Source organism: Octopus sinensis, linkage group LG7 (assembly GCF_006345805.1).
Source record: "Octopus sinensis linkage group LG7, ASM634580v1, whole genome shotgun sequence".
Classification (NCBI taxonomy): domain Eukaryota; kingdom Metazoa; phylum Mollusca; class Cephalopoda; order Octopoda; family Octopodidae; genus Octopus; species Octopus sinensis.
The window spans coordinates 73063321-73084461 of record NC_043003.1 but is presented as its reverse complement, the minus strand read 5'-3'; the positions used below and the strand labels follow the sequence as shown (position 1 = coordinate 73084461).

General features: G+C 34.1%; 1 protein-coding gene across 4 annotated transcripts in view; it reads right to left on the bottom strand.

Moving 5' to 3' along the window:
• LOC118764280 (uncharacterized protein PB18E9.04c-like) overlaps positions 1-21141 on the bottom strand; it is a 161314-nt gene that overhangs the window by 41252 nt on the left and 98921 nt on the right. For 3 of the 4 annotated variants that reach the window (XM_036504840.1, XM_036504839.1, XM_036504841.1), the window contains one exon: positions 2495-2818. In XM_036504840.1, the coding sequence (XP_036360733.1) occupies positions 2495-2818 (324 nt within the window). Of the gene's footprint in view, positions 1-1863; positions 2010-2494; positions 2819-21141 lie in introns of those variants that run through there. The other variant, XM_036504842.1, reaches the window with a different exon arrangement.

Sequence of the window (21141 nt, the reverse complement as noted above, 5' to 3'; positions counted from 1 at the left end):
CATACGAAGGGCCACAAAAACGCTCGGCAGTGAATTTTATCTGACAGCTTAACCATTCTGACAAACCACCTCTCTTGTGGAAATTCATATGAAAATTCACTAAATTAGACATGTACAAGGTATATCTTGAAGTATTCAAACATTTTCAAGATATGTATTCATTAATTTCAAAGTACAAAGATCTAGACACCTTTAAAGAAGGATCTTCTGACATCAGTGCACCTGTTGTAGCATTCCAGTCACTTTGTGAAGGCCCTATCGAGCTCCTGTAAAGTGAAGGTGTTCGAAAACCTTGTCACCACTTCCTTCATCTTCAAAACGAATGTCCCTTAAGTTCTGTGTCAGCTCGGGGAACAACCAAAATCACAGGGAGCAAGGTCTGGACTGAAAGTAAATGACTATTTTGATACATATCTCTGTAAACTAGTTGGTTACCAAGATAGAGGCCACTGTGCACATTGGGAACAAACGTTGCACAAATTTTGTTTTTCAGATGTTCATTAATAATTTTGTGCACAGTCGCCACACCAACTACAGACTCTACAGACTCTATGCATATAGTCTTTCTAAAAGCACGACAGTCTGCATCCAAAAAATTGTGAAGTTTCTCAAGCAGTTCTGAGGTTCTGATGTCCTTCTCCCTCCCACACCTCTCATCACATCTCACCTTCCCTCTACCTCCCTTGGACATCTTGTGCCAGTGAAACATTTAATTCATAAGCAGTATGGAGCATATGACCACCACTTCGGCAATGAGAATTCATTCATCCAGTTTGTCACTAATGTATATGTGTATGTGCATGTGCGTGCGTGAGTAGGAGGTGTATATGAGCAATTTTAAATGAGCTGATAATGATGAACTTGAAGATGTTAAAACTTTCGGAAGTGACATTCAGAACAGTTTCTGTTCAGATAATTCTATTTCAGTTCACGATTGGGAGTCAAAAGTGTGGCTCAATTCATAATTGAATGATACAATTACACTTAGCAATGGTTTCTAGAAATGAAAAGTGGGATAATATAATACATGTTAAGTGATCATAGTCTCGTTGGAATGATTGAAAACTAGTTTTAGATATATTTAAAAAACAATTGTCAATCATTTCAGCCATTGGTAAGTATTAAGAGAAATTAAATAATTCATGGTCTCTCTAATGTCTACTATTGTTTTTAGTAATTGCAACCTTTGTATAGACGAGTCTCAGCACAGCCATTCAAACAGAAATACAAACATTACTAATATTTCAAAAGCGATCTAGTATACAGATGATATCAAAAGATTACAAGATATCGTTGTTGTGATCAAGTATGGTAGCAATATGGAATTAGTATAATGCTAATTTGTTTTAAGCTCATAACTATCAAGCCTCCAATATAATACTGCTTAAACCAACAAGGTCAGGAAATATCGCATTCCTGAAGAGAGAATCTACGCGAGATCTAAGAATTTTAGAGAGTAACATTACATAATTTCTCATGCAGCTGTTTCAAGAGTGTGCCGAAATGTTGCGTGACAGAGCCTATGAAGAAGAAAAAAGATGAAATCATATCGATGCTGCGGAAGATGTTTGTTGTATGTAATCGACTTATCTTCTTCCGTGAAATTGTTGGTCTTGTGCCAAAATTTGAAAACAGTATATATGTGTGTGGAATATAGGATGTGATTTGATGAGTGAAAGACTTGGAAAATAAAATGCCATCAGTTTATAAGTAACATTATCTTCATGGAAGGTATGTGTGCGATGTTGTGTGAGTTGCAGAAGATCCTCTTTTTTCGAGTGATGCAAAATGAAATTCATTTGTCATTCAGAGTTCTAATTTTTGACAAACTAACTTCACGCTCCATCGAAGAATCCTTTTGGCGAGACATCGAGAAAACTACTTCGAGATATCGAGGAGATAAACGCCTATTACTCGATCTGCCGGGAATAGTACTGAAATGTCTTTTATATTATATCCTAACATCTTAAAAGATGGCTTTCGATCAACGATTCCAAGATACGCTGCTTCTGAAAGGGAAAGAAAATGATTTTGACGGTTGGAATACCATTAATCCTATGACTTCCCGATCGACGCTGATCTGAGATTAAACAAAAATGACGACTATCTTCAATGTAGGGGTTTACTGTTTAAACGTTTTAAAATATATCACAAAGTTTCGTATGAATCCATACATTTTATTTTGCGTACAGATAATTCTTCAGTCGATATTGTTGAAAATTATATTCCTGACTGCTTGGTTGGATTGTTGATGATGGCAATGATGGAAAGAAGAATCGTCTTGATGAGTAGTTCTGACACCTACGATGACAATGATTACAATGCTGATGATGAGGGGTAGAAGTGGCCCTAGCATCATATATTTCTAATGATGGGCGAATTCGTTGTAAATATCAATAATACAGATGGGAATAATTGCATGCAACTTCCCAATAAAATACCTAAGGGTTGTAATAGGAAACAGGAATTATGTGATAGATATAAAATACCTTACCTATGATAGTAAACGTTTTCGAATCTACTAATTCATCGTCATCGGAGGACAAAAAGCAGCTGAATTGTTTAGAAACCGAGCATGTATCAGATGAGAAGGTCAGGGAAGTTTGTACAATCGTATCGTTGATGATTAAGTCTATCTGTACTCTGGCAGACCACCAACTACTTGTTTCACATGATGTGTGGTTACAAACTATTTTAAGTTCAGGTTCATCGTTAAAATTTGCTGCGGCGTATACTGTTAGCTTCGTAAATTCGGCTATATTATTCCCCTGACAAATTATTTTGTTCAGGTTGGCTCCATCTTGCATTAAAGTTAAAGCTACAAGTAAACAAACCAAAATAAGTAAAGGAACATATATATATACAAGGTTGTGTGTGCTAGCAGAGCTAGCTCGGTAGCTAGCTTAACAAACAAATAGACAGCTAGACAGCTAGTAAGTAGATAAATAGACTGATTAGATAGAAATATAAAACCATAAAGAAACTTATACTAAATACCTACAAAATAAATCCGTGATTTAGAGAAACGCACTTCGCTTCGCCCATTTAGATAGAAATTCCTTTCCAGAACTACCCCAGCCCCTGTGTATAGGTGAAATCTTTTCGTTAATGACAAGTCAATTCAGGAGAAATTCTTGATTATTTCTCCTTCTCATTTGGATTCTGTTTCAGTTATCACTAGGCGTTTATTTTCTTCTCGAAGCGAAAATAATTTCAATAAATTAGAAACCTTTTTTTTTTATGGCACTTAGTAGTCATTTAATTGGGTTTTTTATCCAATCGATACTGCTGACCATCCTGAGTGGTTTGTCTTCCGTTTTTGCTTATTTATATATATATATGTGTGTGTGTGTGTGTGTGTGTGTGTGTGTGTGTGTGTGTGTGTGTGTGTGTGTGCGTGCGTGTGTGTGTGTGTGTGTGTGTGTGTGCAACTTTGCCTTTCATCCTTTCGGGGTCGATAAATTAAGTACCAGTTGCTTACATGGATCGATCTACCACTATATTCTGGGATATTATATTGGAAAAGGTATCGGTAAAATAAAAAGTAACGATGAAATATATGTTCAGAAACAAGAAAATAAGACACAGATGTGAATTCTAAACAGTAGATTTTCATCATTTCCTAACTATATTTGTTACTATTGTTCTTAAATAAAAGACCCGGATCAAAGAAATCTAATTATACAAACCTCGAAAAAGTTATTGCTATATAAAAAAGGTGTAAAAATCGCCTGAAACCACATATGTGCTATTTGTAGCAATCATGTTGGGGAATAATTCTTACATAAAATATATAAACTAAGATGAAATAGGAGCAGTAGAAAATATTAAGGCAAAAAAGTGGTCGAATCGGAAAGAATGTGATGTCCTGTAATTTCATTAAACCAACATAATCTCAGTTATTCCGAAAATATCTAAATGAGATAAAGCTAATACTGAAGACTGCATAAAAATCAATACAGCACAAAGAAACTCATGAAGTAAAACGTCGTCACTTTTGACAGTGACCCCTACTAACGTTTGACATTGATATTAACCGGGTTGAGTTTAATATTTTTTCGTATTTCAAGCTTTAATTAATAGTTAAATCAAATTATATACGAAAAGTGTTAGCTCCTCAAAATATCTTCCGGCAGGGTGGATCAGCATTTCCAGCCCCTGAAGCTCCTCGTGTTTACGCTTCCTCAAATTGGTATTATATGCGGGGTAACTGCGCGTCTTCGATTTACCAGTGCCGGGTAGGAGGCTTTCAAAGTGTCTTATACTTGCTGCAATTGTTGAGCATAAGGTTAAGATTTCACAACATAAACATTGGGACAAACTCAAAGTGCAACACTCTATCGAAATTCCATTTAGCTCTTCCAGATGGCCTTCTGTTCAAATGGCCCTTGTTTGAAATCAGGTTTTGGAGTTTGGCCGAAACTCAACCATTGATTTCGTATAGCATTACTAAAATAAATCCAGTTTGCATCCCTAGTTACTATGTAACGCCAATAAGTGTCATCTAGGGGATCTACCAGTATTTGTTTGCAAATGTTCGCATGTCGTGGACCCTGCTCACGGGGAGTTTATGAAGACCTTCTCAATAGCCCCTGTTTACAAGGTCGAGTTTAAGGAGATGTCGATTGATGGTGCTTTATGAAAGGTATGCTTTTCCTTGGCTATTGTTCAACAATTTTGGGCAACAGAAGGTCTCCTTTTCACAACAGGTTTCCCTGACTTTGGTTCGTCTTAAGGCTGATAACACTTTCCTTGAAACATCTGAACCCCGTTTTATTCCACACGTACGTTCATGTCCACATCGTTAATTTCTTTTTCCGTTGCCCTTGCACTTTTTTCACTTGTAGCGTAATATGACTTCAATTGCAATTCACCCCACTCATTATCAAAGCTTTAAAATAAAAAGAATAAACGCTTAATGCTTACATATATAAATGAAAATGAAGAACACACGATTCAGCAGCGATTGCAAAAATTGTATCAAATTAATTACATAACATGAAGATACAAGTTACCAAAAATCATCACTGAAAATTCGAAAAGACTTGGACTCGACCTGGTATGGAAATCAACTTCAGTAAAAGTGCAGACAAGAAAGGTAGCGTTGATTTGGTTCCAAGTTTTAAGCGGCTTTTATCCAGTCGTATTTTCGAGTTACTTTCACCTGGATGTGTGTGTGCTTTTATAATTTTTGAATTACTTTAGGAATTTTAATATTTTTAATGATTTTCCGATTTTCCAATATTCTAAAACCAAATATATTTAGTAAACCATATTTAGATGGAGGATTTTAGATGAAAATCAGCATTTTTAAATGCAAATTCAAGTACAAAAAATAGTGGTTTTAGATCTGAGTTTAGCTGCAAAGGATATTATCAGTTTTCATTCACATTTAACAAAAAAAAGTCTTCGAAAATAACATTGCGCTTAAGTTTAAAATACATATGCCATTTTAAGCTCATCAATTAGTAAATTCTACTTATAGTTTCCAATCTTTTCAATGTTATTTTTATGCCAAATAGTAAAAAGTGATACAGTACAAATGATTAATAATCAAAAAAATAAATATGACTACTTTGCACAAAGTTAAAATTGAGTCTGTTGATGAATAATTAATCAATTGTATTAAATATAGATACATTAAAGGGAGGGGGTATTAAAATTTCATTCTAGCCAACTTGGTTATATAGAGACATTTTTCATTTTTATTTAAATATTTTTTAGAAGGGTTTGAATTTGAATGATATGGCGAACAAAGATTTATCTCATAACGGATTCCCCACTTGATTTCGATTAACTGAATACCGTTTAACCCTAACCCTAACCTCTACTCGCAACTGGCGTATATACCCTGTGCAAGAAACATTTGAGAACATATTTGGTAAGTTAATAAAAAGAACTCTAATATAGCAAAAACTAAATGTATGTTTTTTTTTTTATAAAAGTTGTGCATATGTTCTCAATAAGTTTTCTTTTAACATTATTTTATGAATTCACCTTCAGTTTCGATGACCACTTCCATGCGGAATCGGAATCGTTGACATTCCTGCACTGAATAATCCTCATTCCTTTCAGGTATCAGCAGGATACCGATGGTTTTTCAGTGAAGTCATGGTATAGTGAAGAAATCAATTTCAGCAACTCCCTAAATGTAGTAGTCCATAGGATATGAATCTTGCGAGTTTGGAGGTCACAAGTTTGGTAATCGTAAAAATTGTCTTACATCTAGTCTTTGGTCACATAGGCTTTGTGAGATCTTGTTGAACGTATGGCTTTCTATATGGCTTTCTACTTCATCAACCCATAGCTTAACAATTGTCTCCAGTCAACAACATTGATTTCGTGACCCCGTGGAAAGATGTGAGGTGGAACGACAATACTTTCGTTACTCACATTTCCAAAGCCATCACAGATGCTGAAAACTTAGTGTGCATCATTCTGGGGGCACTGGACAGATCTCCACATAACTAAATGCCATATCTTCTGTTAGAGCTTTAGTTGTAGTCGATACCAATAACTCGGCAGTAGGTGGACTGATTGATGTTGGTCAGGAAGCAGTTCAGCAATTATTTGTCAACCAGTTTGGAGTAAAAGGGCGCTGATCATTTTCACATATCCGATAAGTATTTGAGATAATTACCTCAAATATACAACCCGAAATGCACTTGATGCCACCATGGAAAACCAAGCATCAGAAGTTCAGATTGGTGATGCCTTTGAAGGTGTCAAACAGACCTTTGCAATAATACTTGACGTTTCAAATTACTAAGCATCTGCTACCCTTGACGCATCCAGACATGATAATCAGGATAAAAGTGATGTAAAAAAAGGAAGAGATGTTAGCAATAAACAGTTACTTTGAAAACATTTAGAAACTAAATTATACCAAAATCAATCTTTATAAAATTTTGAATATCATTAAAACTCTTTCGATTTTTTTTCATTTGAGAATAAAAATTATTCCACAGATAACACAATCCGATCCATTTGACGTTTATCACAAGTTTTCCAATGAACAAGAGATGCTGGTTTGTTTCTCCAACAAGGAAATATCATCATATTTATTTCGAAATTATTGTTTACCAACCTATTCTAAATTATAAATTTATATACATATGGAATTATCTATTTTTTAATCATGTATTATTAGAAATACAACCACCTTGCAGTGTTAACTTTTATTAAAGCGACTTCTTATACTCCTGTTAGTCTTTTAGCTTGTTCCGAAATGGTCAAAAATATGTATAATGAACAGGTTGCTAGTCAGGAAGGTAAGACGACGAACATTCGAGTTAACTGGGTGCTGATTAGTTGGTATTAAATTTATGGTAAAATACCGACTAAGCAATGTAGTGAACAATGAGAGTCTATCACCGTCCACCTGTATGAATATTCATAACATATTAAAGTAAAACGAAGGCGTGAAATACAGCAACTATCCTTTATGTTCTGTCTGGAACAATTGAGTTTCGAAATTAGTAGGGTTTTTCAAAGCATTCCTGATATTATATTGGCTTAATTTTAACTCAGGTTACTTTAGTCGTTGCTAGTTACAGGATCAAGACAATGTTGTTATTCTTTTTTTAAACTCTAAATCAAGCTGGTTGTATTTCCATTATATAACAATACAGTTTGCATTGCATAACACTACCGATGTTATTTCTATTGCATGATAATCTCTTTTCTCATTCGTTATCCCTGGAGAGCAAATTTTTGGATAGATAACGGGACATAGTTTCGATTCGGTATAGAGATATTGATATTGTTGTAGACATCGTTATTGTTGTTCTTGTTTAGCTATCAAAATTGCCCTGATTGATTTACCGAGTCGAGGGAATGGCACATAAAATAAAGGTGGATTAATTGTGTCTCCAGACACACATAATCTGGCTGAAATGTTTTTGACAATAAGTTAGCCCAGATAAGGATGTGAAATGAGTGATGATAGTCAACAATAACAACAATAATAATAGTTTGTTTGTATCATACAGTAGTCAGTTATATCTCGCCTTACTAACCTTACTACCTAACTTTTATCTGAGTTAACTAAGATATTGACGTTAGACGTGACAAGATAAAGAGTTCACATTTACAGTTGCTAAACAAACTAATATAAAATCTGGATACTGAGGAAACTTATTATAATCTACAAGTGGCTACAATTTAGGAATCCACATGAGGCTTCATAGAACAATTGAAAAAATTCCTGTGTAGAAAAGCATCAAGTAACTATTCTGGTCACATGATAGCGAATGCAATATTCGCTACCTTTTGCGTTTATTTAGAGGGAAGGGCGGTACCCAAACCGTATATTTTTTTGAGAATCTCAAAGATAAGCTGGTGAAAAAGAACAGGTTATATGCAAAGAGAAAACATGGCCAGAGTCTCAGAGACAAGCAGGAGGAATGGAACAAATTCTCTGCAAAGAAAAAACATGGCCAGAATACTTGAAGCAGAATGACCGCCGTTAAAGGAACCAAAGGAAAAGGGCGTTCAAGCCGGGTGGCGCATTACGTTTACCAAATTATTTATATAAAAAAATATTTGTTGGAGAAGGTCACCTTCAAATTGTACAAAAATACTTATTGACAGATAGTTGTACCTCAGTATTTTACAGCATGTTTTCCATTGTCTCCTTAGGCAAGTTTCTCTTACTCTTCGTGCTTAATTAACTAATTCTACATTACTGCTGTTGTTTTCATAAACTGTATCGGCCGAATACATACACTATCGTTGATACAGACGTGTCCCAGAGCATAATACGTCAATATACTTGTATGAAGCTTCAATCTTAATTACGAAATGATTAAATTAAAAATAGGGTTGTTGGTAATTAATTCCTGTTGTTCTATTAAATTTTATTTGAGTAGCTTCCACCGAACGTATTGCATTTTATCTATTTCTGTTTGAACAACTTTGAGGTTTAAGGTCTATATATGGAGTCACTATCTCATATATGGGTGTGTTTATATGTGTATATATGTGTTTGTGTGCGTGTGTGTATACATATATATGTGTGCGCGTGTGCGTACGCAAACTCACAGACTTACACAACTCACGTATCACTGCCACAATACTTCCTCCACAAACATGCGAAACAATAATCTCACAGTGCCATAAACGAGTTACTAATGTATATGTCAGATAGATGCATACATTTATATTGCACACACACACCTATGCATACAACGGTCAACCTATACTTACACATACACACACATGTATATATATATATATATATATATATATATATATATATATATATATATATATATATATATATATATATATATATATATATATATTCATACACAAACAAAGTTTAACTAACACTGGAAATAACAAGCTAATTATATATTACACTGTAAAAAAAATCAAGAACATGCATGCGCATACACGCAAACATTCATTTCACAGCTACACAATTATACATATTAGCCTATAATATCCTGTTCACACACATACACATGCATAACTTACAAATACAATTTATGCTGCTTTAGACGTGAAAATCCATTTCTGCAATGCAATTTCCGGTCATTTTCAACACCACATAGAACACTTCTTCCCCCGTTCCTCACGCATTTTATTTATTTATTTCCTCTACTTCGAAACTTTACACTTCGAAACTATCTAACATTCTAAAGAAAATTCTACTTTGAAACATCAACGATAATCCCTTTTTCTTAACTTCTCATTAAGTATAGAATTAAGAATTAAACTTTCGTTTCATTTTTGTCTTCTGTGTTGATATTTTGCGTAACCTGGTATATTTATTCCGATATATTTTATGATTCGGATAATGTTTTAACCGTTAGACTACAAACATACATACAAATATAAGATATTATTTTACTTAGCGTTCTCAAAGTTATACACTTCAGAATACGTTTCCTTAACCTTCAGCTTGCCCTTTGTATTATGTGTGATGCGCAGGACATATTTTCATGATGTCTCTGCATTATATAAAACACACATCCCTAATGTTTCAACCACGAAAATTACTTGGGAATAATGAAAGGAAATTTATATGCTAATACGTGGGCTGATATATGTATATATATATATATATATATATATATATATATATATATATATATATATATATATATATATATACATCAGTGCAGGAGTGACTGTGTGGTAAGAAGCTTGCTTCCCAACCACATGGTTCCAGATTCAGTAGAACGTTGGGCAAGTGTGTTCTACTATAGACCAAAGCCTTGTGAGTGGATTTCGTAGACGGAAACTGAAAGAATCCCGTCGTATATATGTATTTGTGTGTTTGCGTTTGTCACCCCGCCATCGCTTGGCAACGGATGTTAATGTGTTTACTTCTCCGTTACTTAGCGGTTCGGCCAAAGCGAACTATACAATAAATACTAGTCTTACAAAGAATAAGTCCTGAGGTAGATTTGTGCGACTAAATGTTGTGCTCCAGCATGGCCGCAGCTAAATGAATGAAACAAATAAAAGTATATATATATATATATATATATATATATATATATATATATGTATGTATGTATATATATATATATATATATATATATATTATATATATATAATATATATATATATATATATATATATATATATATGTATGTATATGTATATATATATATATGTACAAATATATATATATGTATAGATATTGTTATATTTCGGAATGGTCATTTTGCCAGTTTAGCCAATAAAATCACACGCACTATATATTTGGTGTTACTTTGTTATATATGTACCTGAGTCTGGGCGTGTGTAAATATAAACGCACATATGTATTTGTAGGTAAGCAAAGCCTTTATACACAACATATGAACGGAGGTAAATAAATGACTTCCAATTTCGCCATCGGTATACAGTTGCTCGATCGACTCAAGTGCTCATTGGATCAGCATGCATGTGGTTGAGTGTTCCAGAGTAACGTTTGAACTTAATATAGCCCCTGGCTTCCAAACAGTTTCAGTTTACTCAATGACACTCATAAGCTTTACATCATCCTGATGCCGCGGACAACGCGGAACCTCGTGAACTCGATGGAAATCTCCTTACTTATCGGTAATGTTATATCCATATATGTAGTATCATATATATATACATATTTGTGTGTGAGTATATATATAAAGTCATACTCAAAACACACACGGAACCATATACATGGATATATGTGTGTACATGAATATGATTATGTGTGTATGTGCATACACATTTTATCACAGACGGATAGGTTTTGTTCTAAGAGCTAATTAGATACACCAGTCAACCTAGTTCGATATAGTATTGTTCCAGTGGCGTGAGCTGCACTTTAGTGGAGATCATTCTTAGGCAGTGTAGAGTGTTGATGCTACCGATATCTGTGTAGCAGAATATCTATCAGGTCGTCAGGAAATATCATCAGCAATAGTGGAATATGGAAGGTGGAATGAATTTAACAGTGCTTTCTATGTGCTGCTTCTAGGATTTCTGCAACAGATGAACTGCCTGTCTGATATGCAGCGATTTGACTTTAGTGTTGATATTGGTTCAGTGCGCGTATTAGGAAAAGGATCCTCTCTTCATTAGGGTCATAACAATATTCACGGCAATTGTGTTTTGTGTGAGATGTCTTTCTGAAACAGATGTGAAGAAGTTTACTCATCTGCATAAAAATAAGTGGAGAAGTTTATTCTGCATAACTTGTGTGTGTCTTTAATAAATATAAGTAAATAAATGATGAACATAAGAACATTTAGAGATATAACCAAACCTTGACGAATACTTCATTTGAGAGGGAGTTAGTTACACAGAACTGGGTGACTTTGACAGCATTTTTTCATATTAGATACGTTGGTGTTAACTAATACGGGTTGAACAGCATGGATGGCAACCACGCTGCTTTCGAGTACATTCAGAAACGTACCTGTCCATTAATACATGATATAGATAACCAAGTTTAAGGTGAGTCGGACTCTTTGGAAACCACACTGCTGGAAAGAAATTTAACGTGGCATAGTATATTTTTTCCATTACCTTCATAGCTGTTGAGGATAAGGAGAGGAATGTAGTTATCGGGTTTCGGTTGATTGTCATAATTGGCAATTACACCGAGATGTATTTCATTCGGTTATATGATTTAAGTGGGGCATGCACTTAGCAGATGTGTACAAGCAATGGAGAAATAGACTAATTATAGAGAACTAGTTGGAAGGAATGTTGGTTTTGTGTATCGTGTTGATGTGGAAACAAAACACACATAAATGAGGTAAGTTTATTTGTGGGAATGCAAGATACAGTCACCAAGATTGGGGAATGACCATTTGATGTGTGTAATATGTAATTTTGGGTAGTAAAAATACTGTCTTGTTATTTACATATACTTATTGTGCGAAAATCTAGATGACCAAGGCATGGATTTTAAGATCCAGTTGAGAGGCAGGTGGACGTAAAGCATCTAGTGGTTTAGAAGTTTCCTATTTTATAACGTATGCGTAAATAATGTTTAGGAGACTCGGAAAGGTTACATGTGAAGTACATTTAGAACAAGAAATAGAACATGCAGAATACTAACCATTTAACTTTCTCAACGTACCGTATATACATAGTCCGTCTATTTGTTGCATATTTAGACATGGAACTGCGAATGCAGCTGGGGGCACTGCTTTTGAACAGAAAAAGAGACTTAATCAACGTTTATAGCTCTCAAGGGTGGTTACCCAAACGATCTAAAAGAATCGTATAGATCGTCACCATATAAAATGCTTGCCATTTGTCTCGTATAATTTCTTTCAATGCCAACCGAGTGTTATTGTTTCTCGGAGTAGGACGTTCTTGGAGGAGGGGGATTTCCTAAGCAAACATTTGGGTAGATTTCGACAGGTACTTGCTAGCTGTTGGTGTATAGACTATATTAAGTGCGGTTGCTGCAGCAGTATCCGATGTGAGAGATGTAATAAAACAGTTAAATAAGTAGTTGAATTACTAATATTTATGCTAAGGTGGCAAATGTCTTCTTAGAGTCAGGGAATTACTTGTATGATTGTATGGAAAATTAAACTAGGTTACATTCCTTTGTCTGTTTTACACGGCTGTGGGTTGCTGGAGACTTTTCTAAATAAGCTACATTATCGGTGAGGGCTTCTTAGTAATGGCATCAATATAGCATCTGTTTGATTGAATATCTATTTATACTATGATACAGCAGAGACTCTTCTATTCCAACCACAAGGTTCCTAATTATAGCCATTGAGTGGTTGGAAGTTTTATGGAATGTTCACTTTCGGCGTTCTTTGGTGATAGACTATTCTTATTTTTAAGCTAGTGTTTCGATTTGTTTTTGTTTTTGTTTTTTGCAAAGTTAACTCTCGCGTGAAAGTTATCAGTTATATTCAAACCAAAATATTTAGATGTCTATTTTAGATGCTTTCCAAATCTGTCTTTAATATAATAATTCATACTGAAAGAGATCATCGCCCCATTATATGCAGATTTATTGGTGCTCCAGTTTAGTAGCATTGCAAATGGCGAATGAAATACTGAGCATCAGACACCCCAGCTCTACAACAGTTCAATCACAGCTCTACCTTATCTCTACCTCAGCTTTATATGTTGAAACATCGACGAAAAGACCACCGTCTTTTTGCGCACAGAAGGCGTTGGTTTTGTATAATAGTGAGTTCCTATCTTTTTATATGAACCTTGTACCTAGATCACATATTGTTGTAAATATCCTCCTGAAACGCATATACTTACATACATCCACGCTCAAATATACATGTATATATGTGTGTAAGTGCCTGTGTGTGTGTACATATGTATATATGTATATATATGTGTACACATAAATATATACACGTGCATGTGTGCGCGTGTGTGTGTGCGTACGAGGATATATAATATATATATATATATATATATATATATATATTATATATAGTGGCTAACTTAATTCTGAAAAATACTAGCGAGTGAGTGAAGCTAGACACATGATAAACAATTAACACTGTAAACAAGGCAACAAGTAAAGAATATGGCATTCTCTAATTCTTGAATCATGGAATACTGTCATCTGTGTGCGTAAGACTTGTTTTTCCGTACAAATACCAGAACTAATACACATGTATATATATATATATAATATATATTATATATATATATATATATATATATAAGTTTATGATTTCTGTTAAGAGGTAGACACGTATAAACTAATATAGAAGTATCGAGAAAAGATTGAAGATAAGTAAGTAATATACATATAGAGACACAGACACAGATGCACACATATGCCTATATCAAATAACCATGGACAAATACACACAAATATATGTATGTGTGTGTCCTAACTATATGCACAATAGAGAGTGGCTATTAGGTTCGGAACGTTTCGTCAATATTTTCCTCCAAAAGAAATTTAATTACAAACCAAGCCACTTTATAATGAGATAGTTTTGCCGTTCGTGCTATTTGTTATGGAGAAGGACAATATTTCTCTGTAAACAGTTCAATAGTTTGTTTTGTTTTGTCTTGTGTTTTTATCCTTTTTGTTTTTTGTTTTTTTCGTTTCTCGTTCAATATATATATTTTTTACCCTTTTTAATAGCTAACAGTATCACGTTCTATATATAAACGTCTGATTAGCAACGTTATTTCACGCAAAAACACACAGACACTTACAAATATACAGAAACGTTTATATACACACTTATATTTATCGATATGTGTATGTTGTGCATCTCTGAATATATGTGTGTATCCATTTATATTCTCATATATATATATTATATATATATATTATATATATATATAATATATATATATATAGATATATATATATATATATATATTATATATATATATATATATATGTATGTATATACATATATATATATACATATGTATATATACATATATAGGCACATATGCATATATATTATTTATATAAAATTGGATGTATTAATATTGCAAACATTTATATATTTGTGTGTGTATATGTGGTTGTGTGTGTATATATGTTACGTGTGTTTGTGCTTGTTTAATTAATATATATATGTTCGTATGTATGTCTACAAGCGTTTAATTGTGTGTGTATACTGATGGCTTTATCGCGCGTCAACTTCAGGCGTATGATTACCAACTAAAATATATTATGCTGATATGTGATCATAAACATATATAGACACACTATGGTGGCGAGATGCCTTGATTAAGATAGAAGGTGAGAGAAAGAACATTATTAATTGTCAGAAGAAAACGGAGTAAAAAAGGAGAGCTAGAGAGAGGAATACAGAATATGATACAGACTGCATATCAGATTGTCATTTATTGGGTTGGCAATTAAGTTACCGCCGTTTTCTAAATTTTGAAATTTATCGTGATTTTAAATTCTGGAATCTATTTTTTTTCCATAAGTCTATTTTTGAATCATTTTGGAATCTATTTTGTTCTTTTTTTGTTTTTTTTTGTTTTTTTTCTAGTTAATATTAGTTAATTTTTGTTTATTTTCAGATCATTAAAATGGAATGTCAAGTTAAGAAAAACGACACTTCCTTCTTTTTGCATTTAATCAGGGTTCTAAGGTCGCAAAAGCTGCTCGCGACATTTGTACTGTGTATGGAGAGGGTGCCATAGCTGAAAGAATCGCTCTTGATTGGCATGTCACCTCGTTCTGGCCGTCCAGTTGAGTTCGATGAAGAGCGATTAAACCAACTTTTGCACGAAAATACTCGTCAAACAACAAGTAAACTGGCAGAGAAAATGGAATGCTCCCGCACTGCTACAGGGAAGCATCTTCACTTGAAGGAAAAGGTTCAGAAGTTGGATCATGTGTTCTGCATGCTTTAAGTGACAACAACAGAAATCAACGAGCCACAATCTCCGCTGGTTTCCTTGCTCGTCACTGCTCAACTCATGGACACAGCGAATAATAATAATAATAATAATAAAATAATAATAATAATAATAATAATAATAACAACAACAACAACAACATCGAAATGATGATGATGATGATGATGATGGAGGAGGAGGAGAAGAAGAAGAAGAAGAAGAAAAGAAGAGAAGAAGAAGAAGAAGAAGAAGAAGAAGAAGAAGAAGAAGAAGAAGAAGAAGAAGAAGAAGAAGAAGAAGAAGAAGAAGATGACATTAGGAATGAGAACCCAGGTTCGAAATTTCCCCAAGACACCTGATGAAGGCTGGAGGGTATATCAGCCGAAACGTTGTGTTAATAACAAACAAGATGAGAACAATAGCCGTCAAATGTAAATAATGTATATACAGTTAAATTCATATTTAATTTTCATAAGTCGAATTACAAATTAAATATACAGTTATGTTAATTTTTGTTGAGGACTTTTTTGTGAAGTATAATTCCGTTATCTTTCGGAACTTTGAATTTTTCTACACATATTTCCAAATGTTTTCTTTTTTCAAGCGTTTAATTTGAGTGAGAACTTCTTTCTGAAGTGTAGCTCCATTTTTCTCGCAAGTTTGAGTTGTTCCTTGAATATCTGTAGAAGGGGAAGAGTTTGAAGTTTCTTTTTCCGCATATTTCCAAATGTTTGTTCAGTGGAATTTTCCGTAGCTCCTCTTGTCGGTTGTGCTGCCTATGGATTCTTGCGCTTTGGCAAAGGGAATTATAGATTTTGCCAATTTAATTCGCCTTGAATTTGAGACAAGTAATGCAGTATATGAAGTTTCGTATCTTGCAATTCATATTTGCATTTACTTTGAATAAGAATCCACTCTTAAATTTTACGTGGGTGTCCCCATCTATACATCTTTAGCTATTGTTGTTGCATATTCCACATCTGCTGTTTCCACATTCCTTTACGAAGAATTCTGTTTCATTCTCCGATGTGAATTTTGCTCTTGTAAGTTGTTTCTGTAAGTTTTTTTTTATCCAGGCATTTACTATTCGCAGGTAGCTTTTGTGCATCAGTGTTCTCATTTTTGGGGCTCTGTAAGAGTATTGGTAGGTTTGATTGTGTAACGTGGAAAATATTGGTTATTCCAGGTTTGTATGTATTAATAAATGGATACTTTCTTCGTTGGCTTTTTCTTTTGGAGGTCTAAGTTATGTTTATCTATAAGTTCCACAGGCTAATTTTGTTCTAGAAAGAGGTGTTTTAGTTCATCAAGTCTAATTTAGCGTATTTGTGGGTTAGTTACTATGGTGCAGTGCGTCTTGCCACACTGTATGGGACGTTCCTTTTGAAGTGTGAGGGGTGGCAAAGGTAGAAATTTAAATATTGGTGTGTGTGTCTGCTTTTTTCAAAATATTCTGTAGTGACAGTGATGATATGTATTTTGATGTGAATGTCTAGGAATGGTACTTCGTTGTAGCTGGTTTCTGTTGTGAATTTTACAGACGGCTGCAGTGTGTTAACGCTGTGGTAAAATGTTTGTAGGACTTATTTTTGTCTATCCCAAAAAATTAAGCAGCCATCGAGGTAGCGCTTCCACGATGTTTTCCTTGAAGTTGTGATCAAAGTGATCATACTTACTCGTAAAGTCTACCTTCTAGGTAATCCATGACTAGGTTGGCATATGAGGGTGCAAATTTCGTACCCATAGCCATGCCCTTTACCTGTCGGTATATATTATCAAACCTGAAGGTGTTTTCTTCTTGTACTAGACGAGTAATGAAGTATGTTCTAAAACGTTCATCAATATATATTCTGTATTTCTCCACCCAGTGTTTGACCGCTTCCAGGCCTAAGGTATGAGGAATGTTGATATACAGGTTATTGACGTCAAAACTTGCAAGTATAATACCTTCCGAGACAGAAGCTGGGATGTTTTTTGTATATATATGTATATGTAGGTGTGTGTGTGTGTGTATATATATATATACCTGTGTGTATTTTTTCAATATATGCAAATAACAGAGGAAAATGAATAAATAGTTACCAGAGTAGCAAAAATTCATATAAGTGCTAAGGATGTTACAACCTACTTATAAAGATAGAAATTCTAGAGTTTAGTGATATGATTTTGTATTACATAGATAAATTAAGAAATGGAGATAAACGCAAGTATTATTCAAATCTTTATACTTCTGACATATATTTCCCGAGGGAATAAAATGATGCAAAACAATGTAATCATCTCATCAGGGAAAAAGAGAAACGAAACACATCAATAAGCCATGTTAACTGAATGTGAATACCGCCTATATGATGAAGGGAATGCTGGCAAGTTATTTATTAAGAAACCAGCGTTCCTTTCATCATATACGCGGTATTCACATTCGGCTAAAATGGCTTAATGATGTGTTTTGTTTCTTTTTTTCCCTGATGAGATGATTATATTGTTTTACATCATTTCATTCTCTCAGGAATAATACCAATGTTTTCTTCGACACATTTTTCGATTGCATAATGATTTGAATGACACACCTGCTTTTAACTCCATTTCTTAATTATACACACACACACATGTAAGTATATATATATATATATATATATATAATCAGAAATGGAGAAAGCCTGAGATCAACAAACATATTAATTGGACCACATCTAAAGCTTATTATCTAATACAAAACATGATATAACATTTATGTGACATAACAACTCTTACGGCTGTTTCCGCTTCCGATGCTAGTCAGTGCCTATAAAGAATCGCGAAAATAAACTTCTTTATCTTCATAGGACATTCGAACTAGAAACGGAGTACCTTATTATTCTAAACATGTGTGTGTGTGTGTGTGTGTGTATCTATCTATCTATATATATATATATATAATAAGGTGTTTCCATTATTTTCTCCAACACTGTATATATATATATATATATATATATATATAGGTGAATTAAGTTAGAGGTTATAACAACCGTCTAAGGGATACATATATCCTATGAATTAGCTGGTGAATTAACTGTATTTGACCATGAACATTGGTATTAAAGCTCATAAATGATAGGTAATGACAAAAATTAACAGAAATTTATCAATATCCAAGGAAAACAGAAAATGGAAATAAAATCAATGAATAACAATTGATTTATTCCAATTATCATTTATTAATTAATTAAAAAAGACAGAATTTCAAATTAGTTCTGTTAGAGCGAACTGACAGCTGTTTCTGTTAGTGCAATGATAACTATTATCATTATGGTAGTGGTTAAACTTGTGAATCGCACAAACGGAAACAGCTGTAAGTCGAACTTCTGTCTTTTTGTAATTAACTAGTAAATGATAATTGGTGTAAATCAATTGTTATTCATCAATTTTAATTCCATCTTCTTTTTCCTTATATGTGAGTGTGTGTGTATACTCGTGAATCTAATTATAAACAACATGGACCCATTTTCTTCTTAAGAAAAAATATATTTTCATATAAATTAAACATTGTATCATGAATAGCGATTGCGAAACCGGTCGATACATTAAAAATTATACTATAACCATGTAAGTGTGCGTATTTTCCGTTTTTATTTTTCTTATATACATTACAATCCACCACGTTGGGACAACCGAAATTCTCTTTTCTTTTACTACTACTATATATATATATATATATATATATATATATACTATATTATTGTTATTTACAGGATTGTAAAAATCAGCACCGTATTACAAAACCATTTGCACCGACAACACATAGAAGTTTGTTAACAAAAGACAACTACAAACTAATATATTTCTTAAATTTGACAGAAATGGGGAGGCTAATTGGCTGATGTAATGGTAACACACTTAGTGGCGTTAACAAAGGCATGTGAGTCCGAGTTCCACGCGGATTGGAAATCCTACCTTTTTCTGTCGAGGGCTCATATGCCCCATTTTTAGACTATTTTCCTTAGTCATTGCACGGTAATCGCTATAAGCGATTATATAAATACGATCAATATTATTTATATAAATAATATATTTATTTATATAAAGTTTATATATATACGCTCAATATTATTTACAGGTTGTAAGACTCGGCACCGTTTCACAAAACCATTCGTACTGAAATCACACAGACACACAGACACACAAACATAAATATATATATATACGAGTGAGTGGACAAAGGAAATAAAGGCACTCAACCTATTTATTGGGAATTACATGTATGGATTAAAACAGTTTGATTCAAATTCGTTGGTTCTCGTGAGCTTCAAGTACGACGCTAGTCGCCAGTCAATTTAAATTTGAAAGACATAAGTTGGTCGTTATTACCGTATGGTGGGCTGCGATTGGTCGAGGAAAGTCACGCGGTGTCATGGTGTGATGCTGATATATGTATAACAGTTACTTGGGAAATACCGCATGGCGAACAAGAAATTGACCACGTGGAAGAGTGAAAGACAGAAAATAGACGAGAAGTCGGTCTGGTCGTTGGGGAAGTAAGAAGGGACGGAATTGGCAAGTATATAGTTCTAAATGTGGGTGTGCAGACGCGCTCATATAGTTTTGCGTGCATGCGTATAGTGATGTGAGTGAGTGCATCTGTACATGGGCGCGCATGACTGCACACACACATACTCACATACACACACATATACACGCATAAGCACCCATGCACATACATACACCCATACATACATGCGTCTTGATATGTAAGAGACGTACCCACCCACATAAGTCGGCCCTCTATAGGGACGACTGTCTAGCTATCTTAAGCCATATGAACGGCCATACCATGGACAAGAAGGATTTGGTAAAGAACATGATAAAAATATTTAAGGCGTTCGGTCTGTCCATAACGGTTACCACCAACCTGGCGACGGTCGATTTCTTGGACGTAACTTTAGACCTCAGTACGGGAAAACATTACCCGTAGAGGAATCCTAACGAGTATACAGTATACATCCACAAGAGCTCAAACTATCCCCCCATTTTAATTAGAAACGAGGTTCCAGGCATTAGTAAACGACTAGCTAATCTCTCGGCCAATAGAGAGATCTTTAATAGGGTTGAAACGATGCTTTGTCTAGAAGCGGTTTTACTGACAAGCTCTTGTATATGGACAACCCCCAAACAACCTCTCCCCGTAATGCTATAGAAATAAACGTCCCTATTAATTCAAGGTACCACTCGATTTTCAACACACACCGTATCAGATTAGGTTCCTCTAACATTAACAATGTCTGACAAATTTATATCTTCATATAACAGCCGTATTCTAAGATGTTGCAATTTCTCTCTTAATAATTCTAGTAACCTTAT